The 20,096-nt window shown below is 35.3% G+C and overlaps 2 protein-coding genes across 2 annotated transcripts; one reads left to right on the top strand and one right to left on the bottom strand.

Moving 5' to 3' along the window:
- Window positions 1–1,325: 1,325 nt before the first annotated feature.
- Window positions 1,326–4,830, top strand: LOC129901269 (uncharacterized protein At2g34160-like). Its single transcript, XM_055976402.1, has 5 exons — window positions 1,326–1,539; window positions 2,837–2,885; window positions 3,568–3,630; window positions 3,709–3,773; window positions 4,465–4,830. Exons 1-5 carry the CDS (start codon window positions 1,423–1,425, stop codon window positions 4,555–4,557), a joined length of 387 nt encoding a protein of 128 aa, XP_055832377.1. The 5' UTR covers window positions 1,326–1,422; the 3' UTR covers window positions 4,558–4,830.
- A 1,102-nt stretch (window positions 4,831–5,932) lies between these two features.
- Window positions 5,933–20,084, bottom strand: LOC129899430 (uncharacterized). Its single transcript, XM_055974398.1, has 14 exons — window positions 19,765–20,084; window positions 18,786–18,922; window positions 18,557–18,693; window positions 18,091–18,233; window positions 17,832–17,911; window positions 16,531–16,788; window positions 15,371–15,481; window positions 14,975–15,097; window positions 12,197–12,318; window positions 12,044–12,113; window positions 10,617–10,709; window positions 9,366–9,493; window positions 8,794–8,935; window positions 5,933–6,316 (listed from the first exon to the last, which is right to left on the bottom strand). The coding sequence occupies exons 1-14, from the start codon at window positions 19,889–19,891 to the stop codon at window positions 6,206–6,208; spliced, it is 1,782 nt and encodes a 593-aa protein (XP_055830373.1). The 5' UTR covers window positions 19,892–20,084; the 3' UTR covers window positions 5,933–6,205.
- Between the last annotated feature and the right edge of the window lie 12 nt (window positions 20,085–20,096).

Here is a 20,096-nt window from a genome sequence, read left to right as displayed (position 1 = left end):
TCTTAGCCTTTTTATTAAAAAAAATTGGAAAAAAGAAAAAATAATAATAAAATTACTTTCTAATTAATGTCTTTAGTTAACTTGTACGATTTTTCGAAAATTTGTTTATTTTGGAGAATGTCAATTTTTCATATGTGGCCACGAGCGATTATTAAGGATCGTGCAAGTGAACGCTACATGCGAGGGATGACCAAATCACATAAATTGTCAAACATGAGGAAAAATAATATACTTATAAAAAAAATGATGTGGAAAGGTCTAGGATAAAAGAAGAAGAGAGGGAAGAAAAAAAAAACTATTGAAAGTCAATTTTAGAATTTATAAAAATATAAGGTAACAATTCTATTAATGACCTATATGGATGACTGAGTTGGTATAACATGTGGTATCTTATAAGAAATGTCAGAGATTGATTTCCTTTGGCAACGCCTTCTCAGTTGTGTTTGTACTACTCAATTTGTCTAATTTAGACCAATAAATCATAAGAATAATTTTAGAATTTCCCCTCAAAATTTTGTTTCATAACATTCATACATCTCTGTTGATTTATGATACTACACTTATATCTCTTATTTTCATTTTATTTTGTAACAATTCTTTTAACTTATTTATCATTAATATTATAACATTATATCTTAACTAATTTATCCTTTTTAATATTAAACCCCTTTTAATTAATTCTTTTTTTTTAATCTCTCCTCTTACAAATATTTTAAAAAGTAAAAAGTAAATCCCTTTTACTCAGAAGCCCTGCCTAATTTTCTCTGTAAATATTAGTTCCACGTTCTTCATTGAAATTTGACAATGGCTTTATTTTTAGAGTTTCTGTGCAAAAGAATCAAAGCAAGTTCAAAAATTTAGAGACACTGATAAACCAATTACAATATAATATATACTAGTATAAATATATAAATAAGATAAAGTTTCAATTTTGAGGGAAAAAAGTTTGACGAACAAATTAAAATGTTCTATTTCGAACAAACTCAAGTATTAACAATATTTCGTATACAACCTCCCTACTATTTAATAATAACAAAAGTTAAACGTACAAGCTATCATAAAAAATCATTTATGTAGCAATTATAAATATTATTTTTTCACTTTAAATAGTTGATATTAAAACTTAATTTTTCCCCAACAACTTACTCTATTGACTAATTCAAATTACTTACAGTGTAAAGTATAATTTTCGAAAGAAGAGGGGGTACATTTGAAAGATAAAAGAAACAAACAGCCATAAAACGCTGTCGTTTAAGGAGCCTAACCCTTAAAAGCTCCCGGATATGACCCGGTAATGACCCGAGGGTTTATCTGCTACTGTGAGTATAATTTCCCCCAAATTATAAGGAACCTTTTTAAAGGGAAAGGAGGCTGCGAAATTAGGGTTTTCCTGAATAATAAGAAGAAGAAATCAGCAAAACAATGGAAGGAATCACAGAGGGAGTGAACAAGATGAGTGTCTCAGAACCACAAAAGAAGAACAGAATCCAAGTTTCTAACACAAAGAAATCACTATTCTTTTATGTTAACCTCTCAAAGGTTCGTTTTTTTTTTCTCTCCTCAAATATTTATTTATTTAGATTATATATATATTGAAATCATAAAGAGTTTATAGACTGTTACTGTATTTTATGCAATTAGTTATTTAAATTACATACATTTAAATTTGTTCACTTTTTTTTCCATGTTATTAAGCCATGCATTGTAATCTGTGTATCCGTTGGCTAAGTTTGGGGTATTTTGTTTTGCGTAATTGGACGGAGAGCGTTTGTTTTAATATGATTATATTTGCTTGTCCATAAATTGGTTATGGAGCATTCTTTTGTTAGATGTTTTTATGAGGACAGGTAGATTTGCAAAAATCTGGCTTCAGAAGTAATTGTTGCTATTTAATGGTTATGGGGTTTGTGGTTAAAGTTCTTATGCTTGTCAGCCGATGATGTGACTCTCTTGTTAGAGTCGTTTGCAATGTGAAATGAGATTTGCTTATGTTTGTTGAGTTATTTGCTTACGCGATAAGTGAGAGAAGGTAAAATGAAAGACTGGATTTTGCATACTGTTTCCTCAGTCATCTGATCTCAAATAGGCCTGCCATTTGCTTCTCTCTCCTTTTTTGTTTTTGCTTTTCGATAATTCTGAAAGATATTTTACCTTTGATGGAGCAGAAGCAATTACTTTACATTGTCAAAAATGATATTGCTCATAGTGGGAGTCCCGCAAAATGCTATCAGTTAATGCACAATAACCAGGGTCTTTGCTAATTCGATGTGTCGATTGCTGTGGCTGAGGTCTAGTTTCCTGGGATTTTATCAGTTTTTTCCTGGATTTAATTATAATAACAATTAGTTTGATTGAAGAAAAATTGCTCATCTTGTTTCAATAATTTATTGATGAGTTGTGGGTGTTTGAAATAAATTTCTATCTGTAATACGTGGAGTTAAAATGAATAAACATGTTTATTTGAGAAGCATAAGAAAGAACGTACAAGTTCTAGTTGTCTGCTGTAGCAGTTCAGTTCACAAAATGTAGAGCAATTGCAATGGAAAAGATGTGAGTCTGTAGGATCCGAATTAAATATTCAGACCTACAATTGAGGCACTTCGTAGGTATTACTTATCAAAAGGTACTTTATGTATATTTGAAGAATTTCACCCCATACAGTGACAATTAGAGGGTTAGCACAGGACTTATAATATATTGTTTGAAGCTTTTCCCGGATGCAAGTGGCTCGTAAGCTTGAAAAATGTTAGTCATATGACTATCTATATTTGATTTTTCCTGATTGTTGCTATTGGTCTGAGTTAGTATCCTGAGATATTTGGTATGTTTCTTGCAGAGGTACATGCAACAGTACAATGAAGTGGAACTCTCTGCTCTTGGGATGGGTAAATCTTCTTGACCCTCAATTTTGAGTACTAGTTTGTGGTTTCCCCTTGCTTATAATTAATGTCATATGGGTCTTCTTCTACATTAATGTGATTATGCTGTCTTTTCACATCAAGAAAACACCGTGTCACAACTTGGGATATGGAGGCATTATCACTTTCTTTTCCCAATTGACTTTTTCTTGATTGGTGAATTCCATTCTTGGCAATGTGTGATGTTGTTTGCCATCTCAAGAATGCATTGTTTACTACTTCAATAGCTTGTGTATAAGAAGAGTATAATACACAGTGTTGCTCACTTTACCAGGGATGTGATATCATAGTGAAACCATTTTCAACCAACTCCTGGCATTAAAAGGATCATGGATTTCAAACATAGATAGTAGTTGAGCGTATCTGGGATGAACTCTGATTCACAACCTTATCCCTGTGGCTTCTGAGGGATCTTTTACTTAAAAATCAGAATGTGCTTGAGAATATGTTTGAAGTGGCTCCTTGTGCTTGCCGGTAAACCTTATTAAGTAAAAAGAAATACATGGTGGCGGTACAGTTCAGTTTGATGTTCTTTTCATTTTTTTTTGTGTACTCATCCTTTTGTAACATGTTGAAAACTTGCTAATAATTGAATTGGCTTGCCATATAGTTCTCTAAAGGATTAACAATCTTTTCCACATGTATACAGCTATTTCCACAGTGGTTACCATTGCTGAAATTCTCAAGAACAATGGATTTGCTGTTGAGAAGAGTGAGGCTTCTCCTACTCCACTCCCATCGTTTTTATAATCTTTCTTGACATCTAACTTTGAGGGTACACTTGCTGCAGAGATCAGGACACTCACTGTGGACATGAGGGACGAACCAGGAGCTCGACCAATACCAAAAGCAAAGGTAAATTCCAAAAGCATGATGAATCGTTCAATTGATGAATTAGTCTGCTTCATTTTTGGTGGTTTTGGAGTAATGGAACTCATTCTATAGAGGTTATATGGTAAATGTTAGCTTGGGACTCAAGATTGTTTCCGAAGAATAGTAGCATAGACCTTTGTTAAGTAAAGTGTTCAAGCTGTTTGAGTTGGGATTTGTGCAGAACTTTACAAAAGCTGTAGAATAGATGGTAGGGTTAGTGATGGTTTACATCCTTGCTCACCAAAATGTGTCTAGTCCCACTTGGTTATTTTAGACTTGATTGGAAGTTAGTTTTACACCCTCATGCCTGTTGAAGGTACATAATCAATGCATTATTTTTGGTTTTGCCCATTGTTGTTGTTCCTGTTTTTAAAAGCCGTAGAATGAAATAAATCACTTTCCTTTGGCAAAGGCAGAGATGGAAAAATGAACCTGGCCAGTATTACATTATGGCTATATAGATGCTGCTTTTACAGCTTTCATGTTCTTCTTCCACTTTATACTCTTTAAAACAAAGTTGAATTCATGTGAGCTAGCGGGTGTTAAATGTGGTCCGTAATCCATCTTTAAAAAAAATTTCCTTCTCTGAACAGTCATCCTCCTCTAATCTGTGGTATCCTCTTGTGATCAAACTAAGGGTTTTTATTTTATTTATCATCTTCGCTTGGTGCAGATTGAAATAGTACTGGGCAAGACTGAGAAGTTTGATGAGTTAATTGCTGCAGAAGCAGAGCAAAACGGGGACAATGAGGAGCAGCAGAACTGATTATTTCCACATCTGCTCTCTTTCCTGATGATTGAAGTATCCCAAGCTATACTGCATTCAGCTGTTGGGTTCTCAATGGTCTTTGATTACATCTGTAGGAAAGCAAAAAAGAAAAAGAAAAAATGAAACATGATTTACTTTAAAATTCATTATTTGTTGGATGTAGTTGCTTTTTGTTTACTTGCTTATCTAAGGTGTTGTTGGATGTAACCATCTTGCTGCGATCTTCCCTGTTAGTGATGTGGTATTAATTACGTCTGGTAGTTTATCGTTGAACAATTGTACTAAAATTCTCTTATGAAAAGCATCATGTTCATCAACTTTTGCACGTAAAATCTTACATCTCTAAGAATTGGGCCAATATATGTTGAGACAATTGAGTCACAAATTTTATCAAACCACCCCTAGTGTTACAAAAACTTGAAGTTGCAGGGTGTGAGGATGATTGAAGGGAAACAGTAGGCCATGAGAGAGAAGATTTAAAGGTGTCAAATGGACAAGTTGTGCTAAATTTATACACATACGGCCATACTTAAAAGGGATTGATCATGATCAAGGCATATATCCAGTTTGATTCAAACATTGAAGTTGGCCATATTCATGTTCAGGGATGTCTTCACTAAAATCTCCAGTGCTTTCTTTTCATTGAGGTGAAATTTCCAGTTTTCCTTATTCTGAAAGCAACATAAGAATATGTACTGCAACATTCTACCTTCCCTTTTTCTATCCTTAAACCTGAAGGTCATCTTTTCTCTTTATTCATTTATATCCTTTGTCCTTTGTCGTCTTTTTTTTTTTTTTGGGGGGGGGGGGGGGGGTGGATTTGAAGTTTTCCGGATTTGACAAAAATGAAAGTAGAGTTCATGATTATGTTAGGTTTGCCCTCAAAAATATGCCAAGATGCATAGAGACACTTTCCATTCAGCATCTCGACTTCTTGTAGTAGTTGAAAAGAGATAAACACACAGAGCTATATGTGAGTTTTCTTGACCAAGTCTTTATCTAGTTCATCCCAAAGAAAACAAATAGGCCACACAGGTGTACACACACACATGAGAATAAGAAGACAGAAGTGTACAATGTCTCAAATCTTAACTGACAACAGACAAGTACCTTGATAGATTACAACTACTACTACGCCTCAGTCCCAAACAAGTTGGGGCCGGCTATATGAATCCTCACTGCATCATTTAAGCTCATGTCATCATCATACCAAATAAGTACCTTGATAGATTACCTTCATGTTTTGGAATTTCTGCAAACTGAAAGCACTAATCTCTGTAGGCCTCTCAGGTTTCTAATTTTCGTTAGTTCCCTTTCTTTTCACACTGCAAGGGGAGGAGGAACTGGAATGGATGGCTAATTACCGAAACACCAAAACCATTTCCTTTCTTGTTGATATAGCTAACCAAAATTCAATTTTGCAATCTGAAACAAGATTGTTGTGACATTTGGTCTAATACATCCCCTTTTAAGCATGAGAAATCTCAAAGGACTACCCTATGTTTGTGCCACCACTCACTTCCTTTTATTTTCTATTCAACATGTCTTGTCCCAAAAGAGAACTAAAAGCAAGACAATTGGAAGGGTGGAAAAGAATTGTCAACAAAGATCTTATACATAAACCTAATTACATAGGCCATAGTTCTTAATTGGCACTAAATTTTTCGAACTCATTGTGCAAAGAATCAAAATAGGGATGGAGATGCTGAACTGCTTCAAGGTACAAAGGTGTCTGCATCTCAATCAAGCGCGAGACCTGCATTAAAAGGATCTTCCATTCAACACAATGTCTCCGTCGTGTATGAAGAAAAGCATTAGCAATTAACAGATGTACCATACATGACAAAAGTCAGAAACTGTCAATGAATAGTAAAGTTGTCTAAAGGTCTGACTTTGGTGTTTTACTTAGATTTTTGTGCTACTTCAGTTTGAATATTCCTGTTTTATGTTTGTAAACATGCAAACCAAACCGAACTGTAATCAGTTCAATTTCTTTTTTTTCTCTTTCAGTTTGGTTCAGCATTTTTTCACTTTGGATCTATCATTGGCTTTTACTAACTTTTTGGACTATATTTAGGCCTATCTATTCGGTATGGTAGCTTTTCTTTCAAACTGTTGAAATGTAAAGGATGAAGAGGAATAGTAAACTAAGAAAAAGATAAAAAGAGATGCCAAATGGAGTTATTTGCAACTTGGAAATGCCAATAAACTTCCACCATCTAAAGATGATAAAACAGAAAAAAACTATTACGCATAAGTTGTAACCACAAGTAAAATATTATCTTGCTTAAAATATACTATTTGTAAGTTGTAACTTAAATTTATTCTTACGTGAACAAAAGTTGAACAAAGATTTATATATTGATAACCCCTTATAAACAGAGGACTACTGGGTTATTTAGAAATGGAAAACATAAACAGAAAGTAAATGGTGATAGTAATAGTAATAGTCAACATGGCATTAATACACATGTGGATATGCAATGGTACATAAAAATAAAAGAAAAAATAGACTAAAAGAAGTACACATTCTTCCAAGAAAGGCCTTCAAGGCGAATAACAAGGACTTTAAATGTCCACTTCTAATGATGAAGAATTATGCTACAAAGATCATTCCAGTAGTCACATTTTGAAGGAAAGAGCACAGAGTATTCAAGTTCAAAGAAAAATAGAAATCAATGGTAGCAAAACATGAGAGTAGCGTTGTAATTGGCTTATTCAATAATTCACTCTCTACTAATTTAGATTCTCTAAAATAAAACAGTTAAGGTCACAGGACATTGTGATCAAGAAATGGTTATCTAACACTTCTTATACCAAAACAGTTAAGTGATCCCGAAAAACTGTAACTGAACTGGAAAAGCCAAGAATGGAACAAAAATAATTGAAAATTTCAGTTCGTCAGTTTTTTTAGTCAACACAAATAATGCACACATCCTACAGTTCTCTCATTGTTGTTCACTTGGGTGGTGGAAGCAAGCATCAAGTAGAGCCTTTCGAGGACCGACAAGTGTCATAGGTTGCTGGTTTTTAAACTGAGTCAAAGTTTATATTGTTCATGCTACTGTTCTTTTCGTGATTATGCGAAGAGATCCGCTAATCCTCACCCTTCTAAATGTCATTAAGGTTGTTTGTGGCTCGAAAACAAACAGGAGACGCCACCAACTTGAGGGTCACAATAATAGTCACGGGGTTCAATTGCTAGTGGCAGTATCACAATTTTCCTTTCTCTTGTTTGGATTTCCCTTAGGGAGTAAACCTTTTCCTATAACTTTTGGGACCATGCGGTGAAGAGGACTTCCAAGAGGCTTGCTAGTTAGATTCTCCTTGGGGGTTTAAATTACTCTTAAATCCAAGAGGCTTGGTAAATGGACTCTCCCAAAGGGCTCTCAAGACTCTCACTAAATCTTGTCTTTAAAGCACTAACCTTTATTATTAATCTGTTTGAAATCCATAGGGAATAGCAGAGAAGATTGAACTGGCAATGAGTGCTCCTCTCAGACTGAGAGGTGTTAACAGAGTTTGGAGGAGTATTTGAAGATTTGGGAGCTAGTTTGTTGTTCAAAGGGGCCTGGGTTATCTTAAAGTTTAAATATCTTCCTTCACTTGTGAAGTGGTGGAGGAAATTTTTCAAGAGTCCAGATATCCTTTGTTAGGTGCACTTTCACAACCTCCACATTTCCTTTCCAACTTTCCTCTTCCCTTCTTTTGCTACTAAAATATTAATATTTTTTTCAATATGACAAGATAAAGCAATTACCAGGCATTGATATTAGCACCTTTATAGATAATAGCTTGAATCCCCTACAGATAATGAAGAGATGCAATAATAGTACCACAGATCTCAGTTTTAATGCTTTCAGCATCGATAAGAAAGACAAAGTAGTAAACGAAAAAAAAGGTACTCTAATCAATTGCCAATAAGCAACCAACACTATCGAGTGATAGTTATCAATTTATTTATTTTTTCTTTTGACCAAGTAAAATGATGATGCACCCAAGGCTGAAAATCCAACTAACATGAAATTCATAAGGAGAAATCCAGGAGGTTTCAGAAGGGTTAAGATATTTTCAATAATTGTTAAACCCGAGAGCTTTTCCAATATCAAACATTTTTCGAGATCTATTTCCTCAACATCAGGCGTTCATCCCTATCCCCTTACCCCGAGGTGAGCCCACAGCTAAAGAAACTGAGACGAAGAAAACAGAGGCATAACAATGAAAATCACTTACAGCTCGTCGAAATGCAAACATCTCCTCTTGACCAGATAGCATAGTAGTAATGCCAGATGGAGCACCTCCAGAACTAACATTGCCTTCGGCTAAAACATCTCGCCGGAGCTTTGTACCTTCTATCTCTGTCTCAAATTGGAAGCTGTACAAATAGCACACTGATATCAATTGACCTCAATCCTTTACTAAATCTCGAAGTTTATTCCTTATATGGAACTAGATGGAAATACCCTAGGTAACTTCTTTTTAGTGTTTAGTGTTGGTACATCCACACTTCTGTGTCGTGTAACGCCACAGCCTAGATTGTTACTAGAAAATCAACTCATGGAAGGAGAGATACTAAACAGTAGCTTCCATGCAATCTAAAGCATGTTATAAAAATCTTAACTTTCAGAGAGATTTTTCTCAATTTGATGAACATTATCTAGGAAATATTAGTTCTCACTGCAACAGAAGGACCATTCAATCTAGTGATGCAAAAGCACACATAACAAAGGTATACAAAATAAAAAATGTGGACACCATCTTAGTAGACCAGAAGACCCAGGAGAGTAAAACAATATCACACTTACCTTTCCAAATCAAAAAGTGTTCCTTCTTCTGCTCCTTGAAATAGATCCTCTACTGAAGAGTCAGCAGAACAATATAGGCAACAATGATGATTGTATAATTCATCAATGAGGGTGATAAACCTTCGAGCCTGAAAAGTAGAAAGATTGTTACCAGCAGTAACATAAAAAATAACTCAACAACATAAGAAGCATGAAAGCAGGATTAAGATCTTAAAAAAAATAGTGCATATGAATATAATCTAAAATATGTTTAACAGGGCGTAAAACATAGTTCTCAAATTCTGAGAACAGAACAGACAAAGAAAGAAGAGAAGTAAAATGCATTACATATTCCCATAGCTACCAGGCATTAAACTAATCCCATATCCATCTACATCATCCACACTTACCTACCACCACTCTCCATCCTTTTAAACAGGGAGATTTCAAGAAAATACAGGGAACCAAAGTATCACACTAGGAAACTCAAGCAAAATCAGCCCCCCTACAACTACCCATTTTCACGCTAGACTTGTAATGTCTAAAAATAAACATGATGTTCACCCAACCTAGACCATATTCCTCTTTTTTGTGTTCCTGCCTTGATGTTTGTTAGGTGTGGTGGCCGTCCAAGCTATAGCATGGGTTGGGAATCAGAACTCTTGAACATGAGTATTAGATTACCTCTATTACTTGGTCCGCCAAAAATTTGACTAACTATTTGAACCTTAAGAGGCCAAAGAAGTGTGAGGGGGACCAAGAAGGTGTTAGCAAGACAGGGTTGAGTAAGCAGTTTAGAATTATTAAATCCTAGTTCCAAGCTGGATTCTGAGACACAGAGTGTACAATGTTATAATTTTAAGCATCTTTCAACAATGAAAACAAAATGGAGGGATAAGTGGGAAGAGATGGATCCAATTTACAGAAGGCTGAATAAGACTGTTTAAACAGCACGGAAACCATGCCTCGAAAAGTCAAGGAAATTGATTGAATCTGAAAAAACAAGAAAAAAATCTCAGACATGTCAAGGCCAAAAGCAATTATTTTCCCTTCAATATGAACCCTGAAAGCAAGAAATCCACATATCCAGTAAATACGGAGGTAAGTTCTTACGGTTTAGTTTAAAGACACAGTGGAACTACTTAGTGATAGCAGTCTTTTATGCTAGTATAAGTAGTACTAGCAGGATATCAGTATACAAGCAGCAGAATCTGTAAATCAAAGCTTAATATGTTAGTTAGCATATGTAGTATGGAATGTTGAAGATGGTACCTTGTCACGGATACGCATGCTCATAGTAGGAATATCAGAAATGAAAACAGTGTGATAGTGTTTAGACACTGCAATGTAGTCTGCTGCTCCAAGCTGAAATGTCCACAATTAGATTATATCAGAGAGCATTCTATTACGAGGTCAGAGTTAAAGATACTGCCTTGTTCTTGTTCCTATTAGATTGATGATCAGGTGAAAAACTGTGAACACCGCAAAAAGAGATACAAATTCAAGTTCAAGCTGAGTTCTCTCATACTTCATTTTAATCTAAATGACCTTTGAGCTAAGACATCACTGAACTTTTCATGGCACGTCATTTTGCCTCCTCTATAGTTCTATCTTTGGTGAAGTTCAGTTTGAATGGAACTACATGAAGACGATCAGAGCATATAAAACCAAACTTTCGGAGTTCCAACCAGCCAAATAGACATAACCAGTGGTTGGCAGCCCAGTGCACAAAGTATCCCGTATTAGCAGGGTCTGGGGAAGGACCACACCCCAAGGGGTGTGATGTGGACGGCCTACCTTAGTGAAAGCATTGGTGGTTGCTTCCACAGCTTGAACCCGTGACCTATAGGTTACACGGAAACAACTTTACCGTTGCTCCAAGGCTCCCCCTTCATGTTCAGAGGTTAAACAAGTTCTATTGAAACCAGAAACAACAACCAGGTTATCAACCTAATACCTGAAAAAAAGAAGAAGAGGCAAAGGTCTCGAGAATGAAATGACAAGTTCTATAGTCAGCAACATCAAGTACAGCAGTACAGATAGTTCATCTCATCCTCTATTTTTTCGTAACAGAATCTTATTTGATTAAAATTCGGCTTCTTCTGCACCTATTCTCTTAAGTTTATCAGGTCATGGTATTTATTTTTGACATATGCGTCAAACCGTTCTCACAGTAGGGTGCTTGCTTATCTATGGGTACAGGCATCACACCGAGCTGAGTGAAGCCTGATCTGGCTCTTGTGTGTTTTCAGTTCATCTGTCAATTACCAACTGAATTAAGATTAATTTCTAATGCAGTTAAAGAAAAAGGGAGTAGAAAAATTTCTATAGTACCTTTAATCGTATGATTATAATAGTTAATGGCATTTCATGTCACAACAAGCTAGGCTTAAGTTACAATATAATTAGAAGTTCATTACATTATATAAGTAGAGATTATAAGAACATTTTGATTCATAAATAATTTTTTTAAAATGGGATACCATGACCACTCCTACTTACATGACAGACTGTCATAGCAAGTAGCAAACCAAAATGTGACTGATACAAATAAGCATGTACTGCCCATGATGACAAGTGGCAAAAGCACAAACAATTCGATAAGAATAAGTCTCTCATTAACAGATCTTTTTTCTCTAGTATAAGTAAGTCATACAGAGAAAAGAAAAGGAAAATTCTGACTGACAAGAGCATAGTACCGGCCGACCACACAGATATTCAAAGGTGAACCGTGCCACCCCATTGCAGCTCTCAGGAACTTCCAATGTTCTGATAGAAAGCAAAGGACTATCATATGACAGATCCAAGGGCTCTTTCTGATTTAAAAAATATCAAGGATTAATTAAAAATACCTTCCAAACATCACAGGAATAGTATGTGAAACGATGCTTCCTCCAGCCTGTTTACTAATTTTATTCCAGATATCCTCAAATTCTTGTTTAATCTTGCTATTTAAAGGCCAAATGTAGTGGACCTGCAATTGCATAATGGGAACAAACAATCAAAATAAAATGTATCTTAAGATCCTCAAGCATAAATAACATGAATCTGATATTTTTTTAAGAACTACAATAGAGTTTAAAATCACATTAGAAATTAGACTAACATTCAAGCAATGGATATTAGCTATGACCTCTTGTACCAATTACTACATAGTTCATTTCCATTAGCATAACAATGCTCAAGAAAATGATGAAAGTAGGCAAAGCAAAATCACCTTGAGAAACAGGACAAAGAGATATAAGGTGAATTGTGAAAGTAGATAATGAACCAGTAGAATCGAGAATATCTCAGAATAAGCCTGGTATTTTGTGTAAAATTGACATTGAGAATGCATATGACTTCTCAATGTCAATTGGGAGTTTCTTCTCAGAATCTTAAGGCAGATGGGTTTTGGGGAGAAGTGGAGCAAGTGGGTAAAATTATGTATCTCTACTGTGAAATTTTCTGCTCTTATTAATGGAGCACCTGAAGGGTTTTTTAATGCTCATAGATGGATCAGAGAAAGAGACCCTCTGTGCCCTTTCCTCTTTATTAGCTAGTTGGAGGCAATTTAATATCCTGGAAGCACAAGAAACAGTATGTGGTTGTGAAGCTGAATATTGAGCCATGACAATTGCAACTTGTGAACTTACATGGATTAAACAACTATTGAAAGAAATGATGTTTTGAGATACCACTCAGATGGAACTTGTTAGAATAGGAAAGGTATATACAATCCTACTTAGAGTAGGAATAGAAATAGGAATATTAATAAGAATAGAAATAGTAAATAGTATCCTACTTGGTAAAAGATTGTATTGTAGTGTCTATAAATAAGGTCTCTGTATAATAATGTAGATACACAATTCAATAATATTTTTTTCGCTAATATTTCTCACATGGTATCAGAGCTTCTACGATCTTGGTAGAGAATCAAAGAGCTCCCGCTGCCGGCGGGCAGCTATTATCCATATATGCCGCCCGTCTGGCCAATGATTATGTTAGCAAAAGTCAGGGTCACCGTATATCTTTCCGATGACTATTTTCTCATTTCTAATTTGCGTAGCACCGTGCATCTTTCTGGCGACTACTTTTTCATATTTAATTTGCGTAGTACCATGCATTTTTCCAGAGTACTTTCCCATATCTAATTTATGTAGCACCGTGCATCATTCCGGTGACTACTTCCTCATATCCTATTTGTATAGCACTGTGCCATCTTTTCGGTGACTACTTTTTCATATCTGATTTGTGTAGCATCGTGCCATCGTTTCGGTGACTACTTTCTTATTTGTGTAGGATCGTGCCATCATTCCGACCCTACCCATATAATTTCTATTTTTCAATAGGGTCGCGCCATCATTCCGACCCTACCCATATCATTCTCTTTCTCAGTAGGGTCATTCCGTCCCTACCCATATAATTTTATTTCTCAGATTGTGACTACTTTCAGCCATCAAATCTAATAATCCGGCGCATGAGCATGTTCCGATCAGTTTTATGATTACTTTTGCCAAAAGAAAAAGGAGATATACTCAGATATTTGGGCTGGATTACAGTGATGTTTTCTCTCCCGTGGCTAAACTAACATATGTTCCTTTTTCTATCTATGGTTGTCGTGATTGGCCTTTTAATCAGCTAAACATTCAGAATATTTTTCTCCATGATTGTCTCGAGGAAGAAGTCTATATGGAGCAACCACCTGATTTTGTTGCTTAGGGGGAGTTTGGTAGTCTTGTATGTCGATTGTGTAAGTCACTCTATGATTTGAAAACAGTCTTCTCAAGCTTGGTTTGGAAAGTTCAACATTGCAATTCAGGAATTTATCACTCTGTGTTTTATCGACATTATGCCCCAAATCTAGTATTTCATGAGAAGGCCAAGAATATTGAGATTGACTGGCATTATGCATCAAATACAGTATTTTAAGAAAAGACAAAGCACATTGAGATTGACTGTCAATTTTGTGAAGTCGAGTGATCAACTTGCAGATATCTCGCCAAGCCCCTCATCGGTCTTCGTATTAATTACATTTGCAACAAACTAGGGACATATGACTTGTATGCACTAGGCTTGAGGGGGAGTGTTAGAATAGGAAAGGTATATACAATCCTACTTAGAGTAGGAATAGAAATAGGAATATTAATAAGAATAGAAATAGTAAAGGATTGTATTGTAGTGTCTATAAATAAGGTCTCTGTATAATAATGTAGATACACAATTCAATAATATTTTTTTCTCTAATATTTCTCACAGAACTCATTTGTGATAATCAGGTTGCACTTTATGTTGTTTCAAATTCAGTGTTCAGTGAGAGGACCAAGCACATAATCAGTAACATATTAGTCTCTCTAAGTAATTCATAACATACAAAGTTATATTAGATCTATCAAAATCGTTCGGCCTTCTTCTGCTAGATTTGGCATTGATTACACTAGGCTTGTCCATGTTTCTTCTCAAAAGTCCTATGTCCCCCCACCTTTGGAGAGATGTGGCTTCTTAACCACAAGAGAGAGGCCTGCTTTTACTGCTTCCAATTGGATTTAAATATCAGATTATACAGCAGACAAGATGTGTGTATATATGAGCATATATTTGAGTCAGTTTATCAGGGAATAGAAACAAGTAAAATTTCCTTAAAGTCTTGCCTGGTCAATAGATCTCTGAGCAATAAGGCGGCGATAATCAACTTCACTGCCAATTAGAACAGTTTCACAGTGCTCCTCAAGTTTTTTTAGTAGCTTTTGAAAGATCTCCTTTTGCATGCCATCCTGAATAACAAAGAAATGTCATAATAAATACTTGATCAGAAAAAAGAAATGTCACAGATAAATGTAATAATGTTTTGTTTTGTTTTGAAAATGGTAATGATGATGATAAATGTAACAATGTTTCAAGTACATTGAATCAGAGACTTCCATTTTATTCATCTTCCAAGTCTAAACTTGCAACAAAAATCAAGTGAGTTGAGTATGAAAATGCAAATGGAATACTCTTTAAGAATGAAAAAGAATAATGCATTGCTTTTCCAGAAGTAAATGCACCTGGTTTAAGTCCGTTGGTGCACGATTACTGGTCGCCACGAGAACAGCTCCGGTACTCAACAATCTGCTGAGAATTCCAGATAATGCCACAATTGCAAAAACATCAACTGTCTGTCACCAGAAAAAAAGAGGCAATCTTCAGTCAGATTCATTTCACAACATATAACCCCAGCATAAATAGGTTGCTACAGCTTTTTGAGAGTTGTAATTCCACAACACAAATAGAGAGAAGATGGGACAACTCTAGCATATAATGGCAGACTTCCACATATACTGGATGGTGTATTTATAACAATAACATTAAACAGATTGAATGAGGCTATATATATCACTGAAGCTGAGTTAACTGTAGCTAATTTCTTACTCCCTCCGTTTCAAAAAGAATGACCTCCTTTGATTTTTATTTTGTTTAAAAAAGAATGACCCCTTTCTTTTTTTTGGTAACACCTTTCCACATGGCATGTTTCAGGCCACAAGATTAAAGGGGCATTTTTGTACATTTGACATAACTTTAATTTAGGACCACAAGATTGAAAAGTCTTCTTTATTTTCTTAAACTCCGTGCCAAGTCAAACCAGGTCATTCTTTTTGAAACGGAGGGAGTATCATTTTGTTTGGATCCACTGTGTCTGATAAATTCATAAAGCCAGCTCCTGAAGATGTGAAGTTGGCAAAACCTAGTCCATTTCTCGTACAGTTCAGTAACAATATAGAGCCCGTTTGGATGGGATTTAAGTTGGTCAAAACCAACTTAAAGCCCCTTTTTAGCTTTTGGACGTGTTTGCCTAATGTTAACTTTAAGCCATAAAGTTCTTAAAGTCAGTCAAAAATGAAAAGTTAGGATTCCTAACTTTTTTTTTCTAAGTGCTTAAAGTCATTTTCTTTGACCATAGAAATTACTTTTATATCCCTTATATTTTAACTAAATTCCCAAACTACCCTTTTTATTCTTTTAACCCTAAAATTCACATCATTTTCCTCATTTAAGCACTTTTATCCAAACACTCAACTGCTTATTTATAAAAATAACTTTCAGCACTTCAAAGTTCTAAAAGCACTTCATACATAAAAGTTACTTTTTTAAGCCCATCCAAACGGGCTCATACTGTATGGTGGTATGGTTAGAAAAGTTCCTGTAAACAAAATCTAACTGTATTTACCTGTATTTCATCAAAGCAAAGGATGCTAGCACCTCTCCTACGATCTGCCTGGTTAACAAGAAACTTGTCAGCTACGTCCAGAAGAATGTTTTTCATCTGCACCTCTTGCTTATATCTTTCTTCAGCAGCTATCCATTCTTTAACTTTTGAATCGAAAGGAAGATTCATGACCCAACCAGAAATACTTGACTGCAGAGATTTTTGTTCCATCTGACTCTTCCAAATTTTATGCATATGTTCATTAATTTTAAGCATAGCCTGCCAATTGTATCATCTGGAAAAAATCAGAAGTGCAGCAGACGACAAATATTGTGATCACAGAGCAGATTGATAGGATTAGTTGACCATTTCAAGTATTGAAATACATGACATGGGCAGATTAACATTACAATATAGAAAAACCTACAGATAATGCTTTGGTCATTTAATAAGCATGCTTCAAACATGTTATTCAGGTTTCAATCCTTATGTTTCTTGAAAAATAAGAGAATTCACCAAACTACTCGAGGGTAATCAGCTATTAGACCAGACAATTCTTTTGCTTCAGGAACCCATACTAGCATGGCAAATTTGTTAGTATGCCAGACCGACTTCATGCCAGCAACAATGACTGACAAAAGCAATATTTTTCATGACTATTAAGATAATTTCACCACAGAAGCAAAATGGTGGAATAGGAACAGAAGATATAAGCAAATCTAGTATCCCATTCACGTGCCAAGAGGGTTTTAACATTTTGTGCATCAACTCCAATATGCTTTGCCTCATATTACATGGAACTCTTACTCATTCATCCTTCACGACAAATGTATTTTGTTTTCTGATTATTATTGCACCATCTCATAAAAAGATCTAGGAGATTTTCCTATTAAGCAACTACCTGTTATCAGCTTCAGACAACTACCAGTTATTTTCTTTCCGTATCAAAATAATGTCGGTCTACCAGTTATTTCTCTACATACTAAAATAATATCAGATACTAAATGTCATCTATTTGTGCCTTTGGGGCAGACAATCTTGCATTGCAAATTGTCAAGTTTGACCTGTGACATTTTGCTTATAAGCACAATTGTGAGGAAGTGCAATTCAGGATAAGACAGACTAAATTGTTTCAGGAATTGGAGATGAGTTTTTGTCATGCATATGTAGAACCTGACTCGTACTGGAATGAAATGGGTCCTAAGAGCGTGGAATGGATATATAGGGCTTATAGCTGACCCCAACTAGTTTGATCAATTGATTGATTGATGTGTAAAATGTGACAAATTAAGTCAAAATATAAGGCCCAAACAAGCACTCACCTCGTGAAAGTGAAACCTTCTTCGATGTTTAACAATTCCTTCACTGGCCTTATAAAACATATCCATAAGCATTGTCTTCCCTACATGAAGTACAATATATAGTTTTTGTTTATGTCTATGAGTAAAGCATGGCTGATACTGATCGTTAATAGAAGCTAATGAAACAAAAAATTTATCATTATAGAAAACGAGGATGAGATGAATTTGTACAGCATGTATGAACTACCATGCAACATAAATAGACAAGAAGCAGTTGTACCACTCCCAACATTGCCATATAGATATAGTCCTTTTGGGGCTGGAGGAGCAGCAGGACGTCGACCGACTTGTGAGTCTAACTTCTTCTCGCGATTAAAATATGAAACCCATTTCCCAACTCCTTCTTCCACATCTTCAGGTTTCCTGAGCCAAAAAGAAAATGACAATTAAATCACTGGAGGTGAAGAAGAAGCAACTGAATTTATACTTTATACTAATGGCAGTGATATACTTTCTTGAGAAAAGAGAATGTGATAAACCAAAACAATCAACGCATTCAAAGTATCAAGAAGGTAAGACCACCCTATCCCTTTAATTCCTTAATGGATCTCATTGAGAACCAAAACAATGTCTCTCACTTTGTTTATAAAAAAACAAACTTATTTATTTAAAGTAAAGAAACTATGACCAACAAAAACTGTGCACGGAAAGCATTTTCATAAGAATGTCGAAAAATGTACACTCACCGAGCCATCCATCTTTGGAAAATATTGCGAGATTTGTTTATTGGTTTAAATGCACCTTGTTGTTTGGCCTCAGCTTCCTCCATAAGAAGCTTACGCCTCCGATTTTCCCTATTATCCTCCCATTGTGCAAGTTTTGCCTAAAAGCATGAAAAATAAAAATAAAGCCTTCTGAACAACACTGGATAGAAAACTTCAATAAAAGTTCATTATCACAATATAAAACTCTCACATGATATTCCTCCATATCCTTTTCATATTGCTCCAACCTTCCAAGCAGATTTTCTAGTTCAGAAGCAATTTTTTCCTGGTAAGGATCATGCTGCAGCTTCCCCTGTTCAACAAGACTCCTGTAATGTCCAAGAAGTCCTGAAGAAAGACCAGCATCACTTTGCAACAAGCTTATAAAACAAGAAAGATTGACGAGAAGATTGGTGTAACCTGCCAAATGGGCACACAGTTTTTTCTATTTATTTGTGTATTCGTTAATTATCCATGGCACATAGTTGATAGTTCAGACTCAAATTTTTCACTCTTTCTCATTATGTGTACATGTAATTACTAATTAGATGATTCATGCTTCGAAAATCGAGCATAATAGTTGCTATGAGTAAAACTCAAGAAAAAGAACCAGTTGATAGACTTGACTGAAATTTTTCAACAGGAAAATATAGGATGAAAATCTCTTATCAGCAAGAACATAATTGTTCTAGATTTTTCTTATCATTTATTTGGCAATATAAATAATCTAAGCACAAAATATTTATAGACATTTCACTTGCCAAATAAAAGCTACAACAACTACATAGAAGTCCCAAACAAGCTGGGGTTGGCTATATAAATCCTTGCCATGTTTCTCCAATTAAAATTCATCTCAGGCAAGCATTATACAAAATAAAAATGAAAAGTACTAGACTCTATATATCTTTTACTGGCATAAAAATATGTACTAGGCTAAAAGACTCCTAGAAAGCACAGAATCTTAAGTAAACACACTTACAGGACAAAAACACATTCACGTCTATCACCGGGATTAGTCACACTTTGGAGAATATACATAGTGACACTGGATTAGCCTAATCTCGATGAAATGAAAATGGGCAATTGGCTACGAAATAAGCAAGTGAATTTCCCCCTTACACCCTAAATTTTACCGATTCTATTTAGCAAAGTAAAAACACAAAGAGATAATAATGAAAAGGGAAGCTAACCAGGATTATTGGAGGGAGAAGGGCAATTGCTGTAAAAACAAAGAGCATTATGATTATTGCTGCAGCTGCGGAATTTGGAGGATCTATGAGCGAATCCAATAGAAAGAAAAACAGAAAGTTTTCTCATTTCGCAGACCCTTTTCCCGATAGTTCCTTGTGAGAAGAAGAATGGGGTTCGTTACAAATTTGAAAGAAAAGGACAGACAGACAGACGTGGACATACAAGGGTCCAATCGTTTTTTGTCTTCGTATTCTGTTTTCTTGTCCAGACCAAACCTTTCCACTTTCGCTAGTTTGTTACGCAAACTAATCTTATTACTGGTATCTCTTTT

Source organism: Solanum dulcamara, chromosome 8 (assembly GCF_947179165.1).
Source record: "Solanum dulcamara chromosome 8, daSolDulc1.2, whole genome shotgun sequence".
In the NCBI taxonomy this organism is placed as follows: Eukaryota; Viridiplantae; Streptophyta; class Magnoliopsida; order Solanales; family Solanaceae; genus Solanum; species Solanum dulcamara.
Note: the sequence above shows the minus strand (reverse complement) of the source record. Positions and strands in the feature narration are given on the sequence as shown.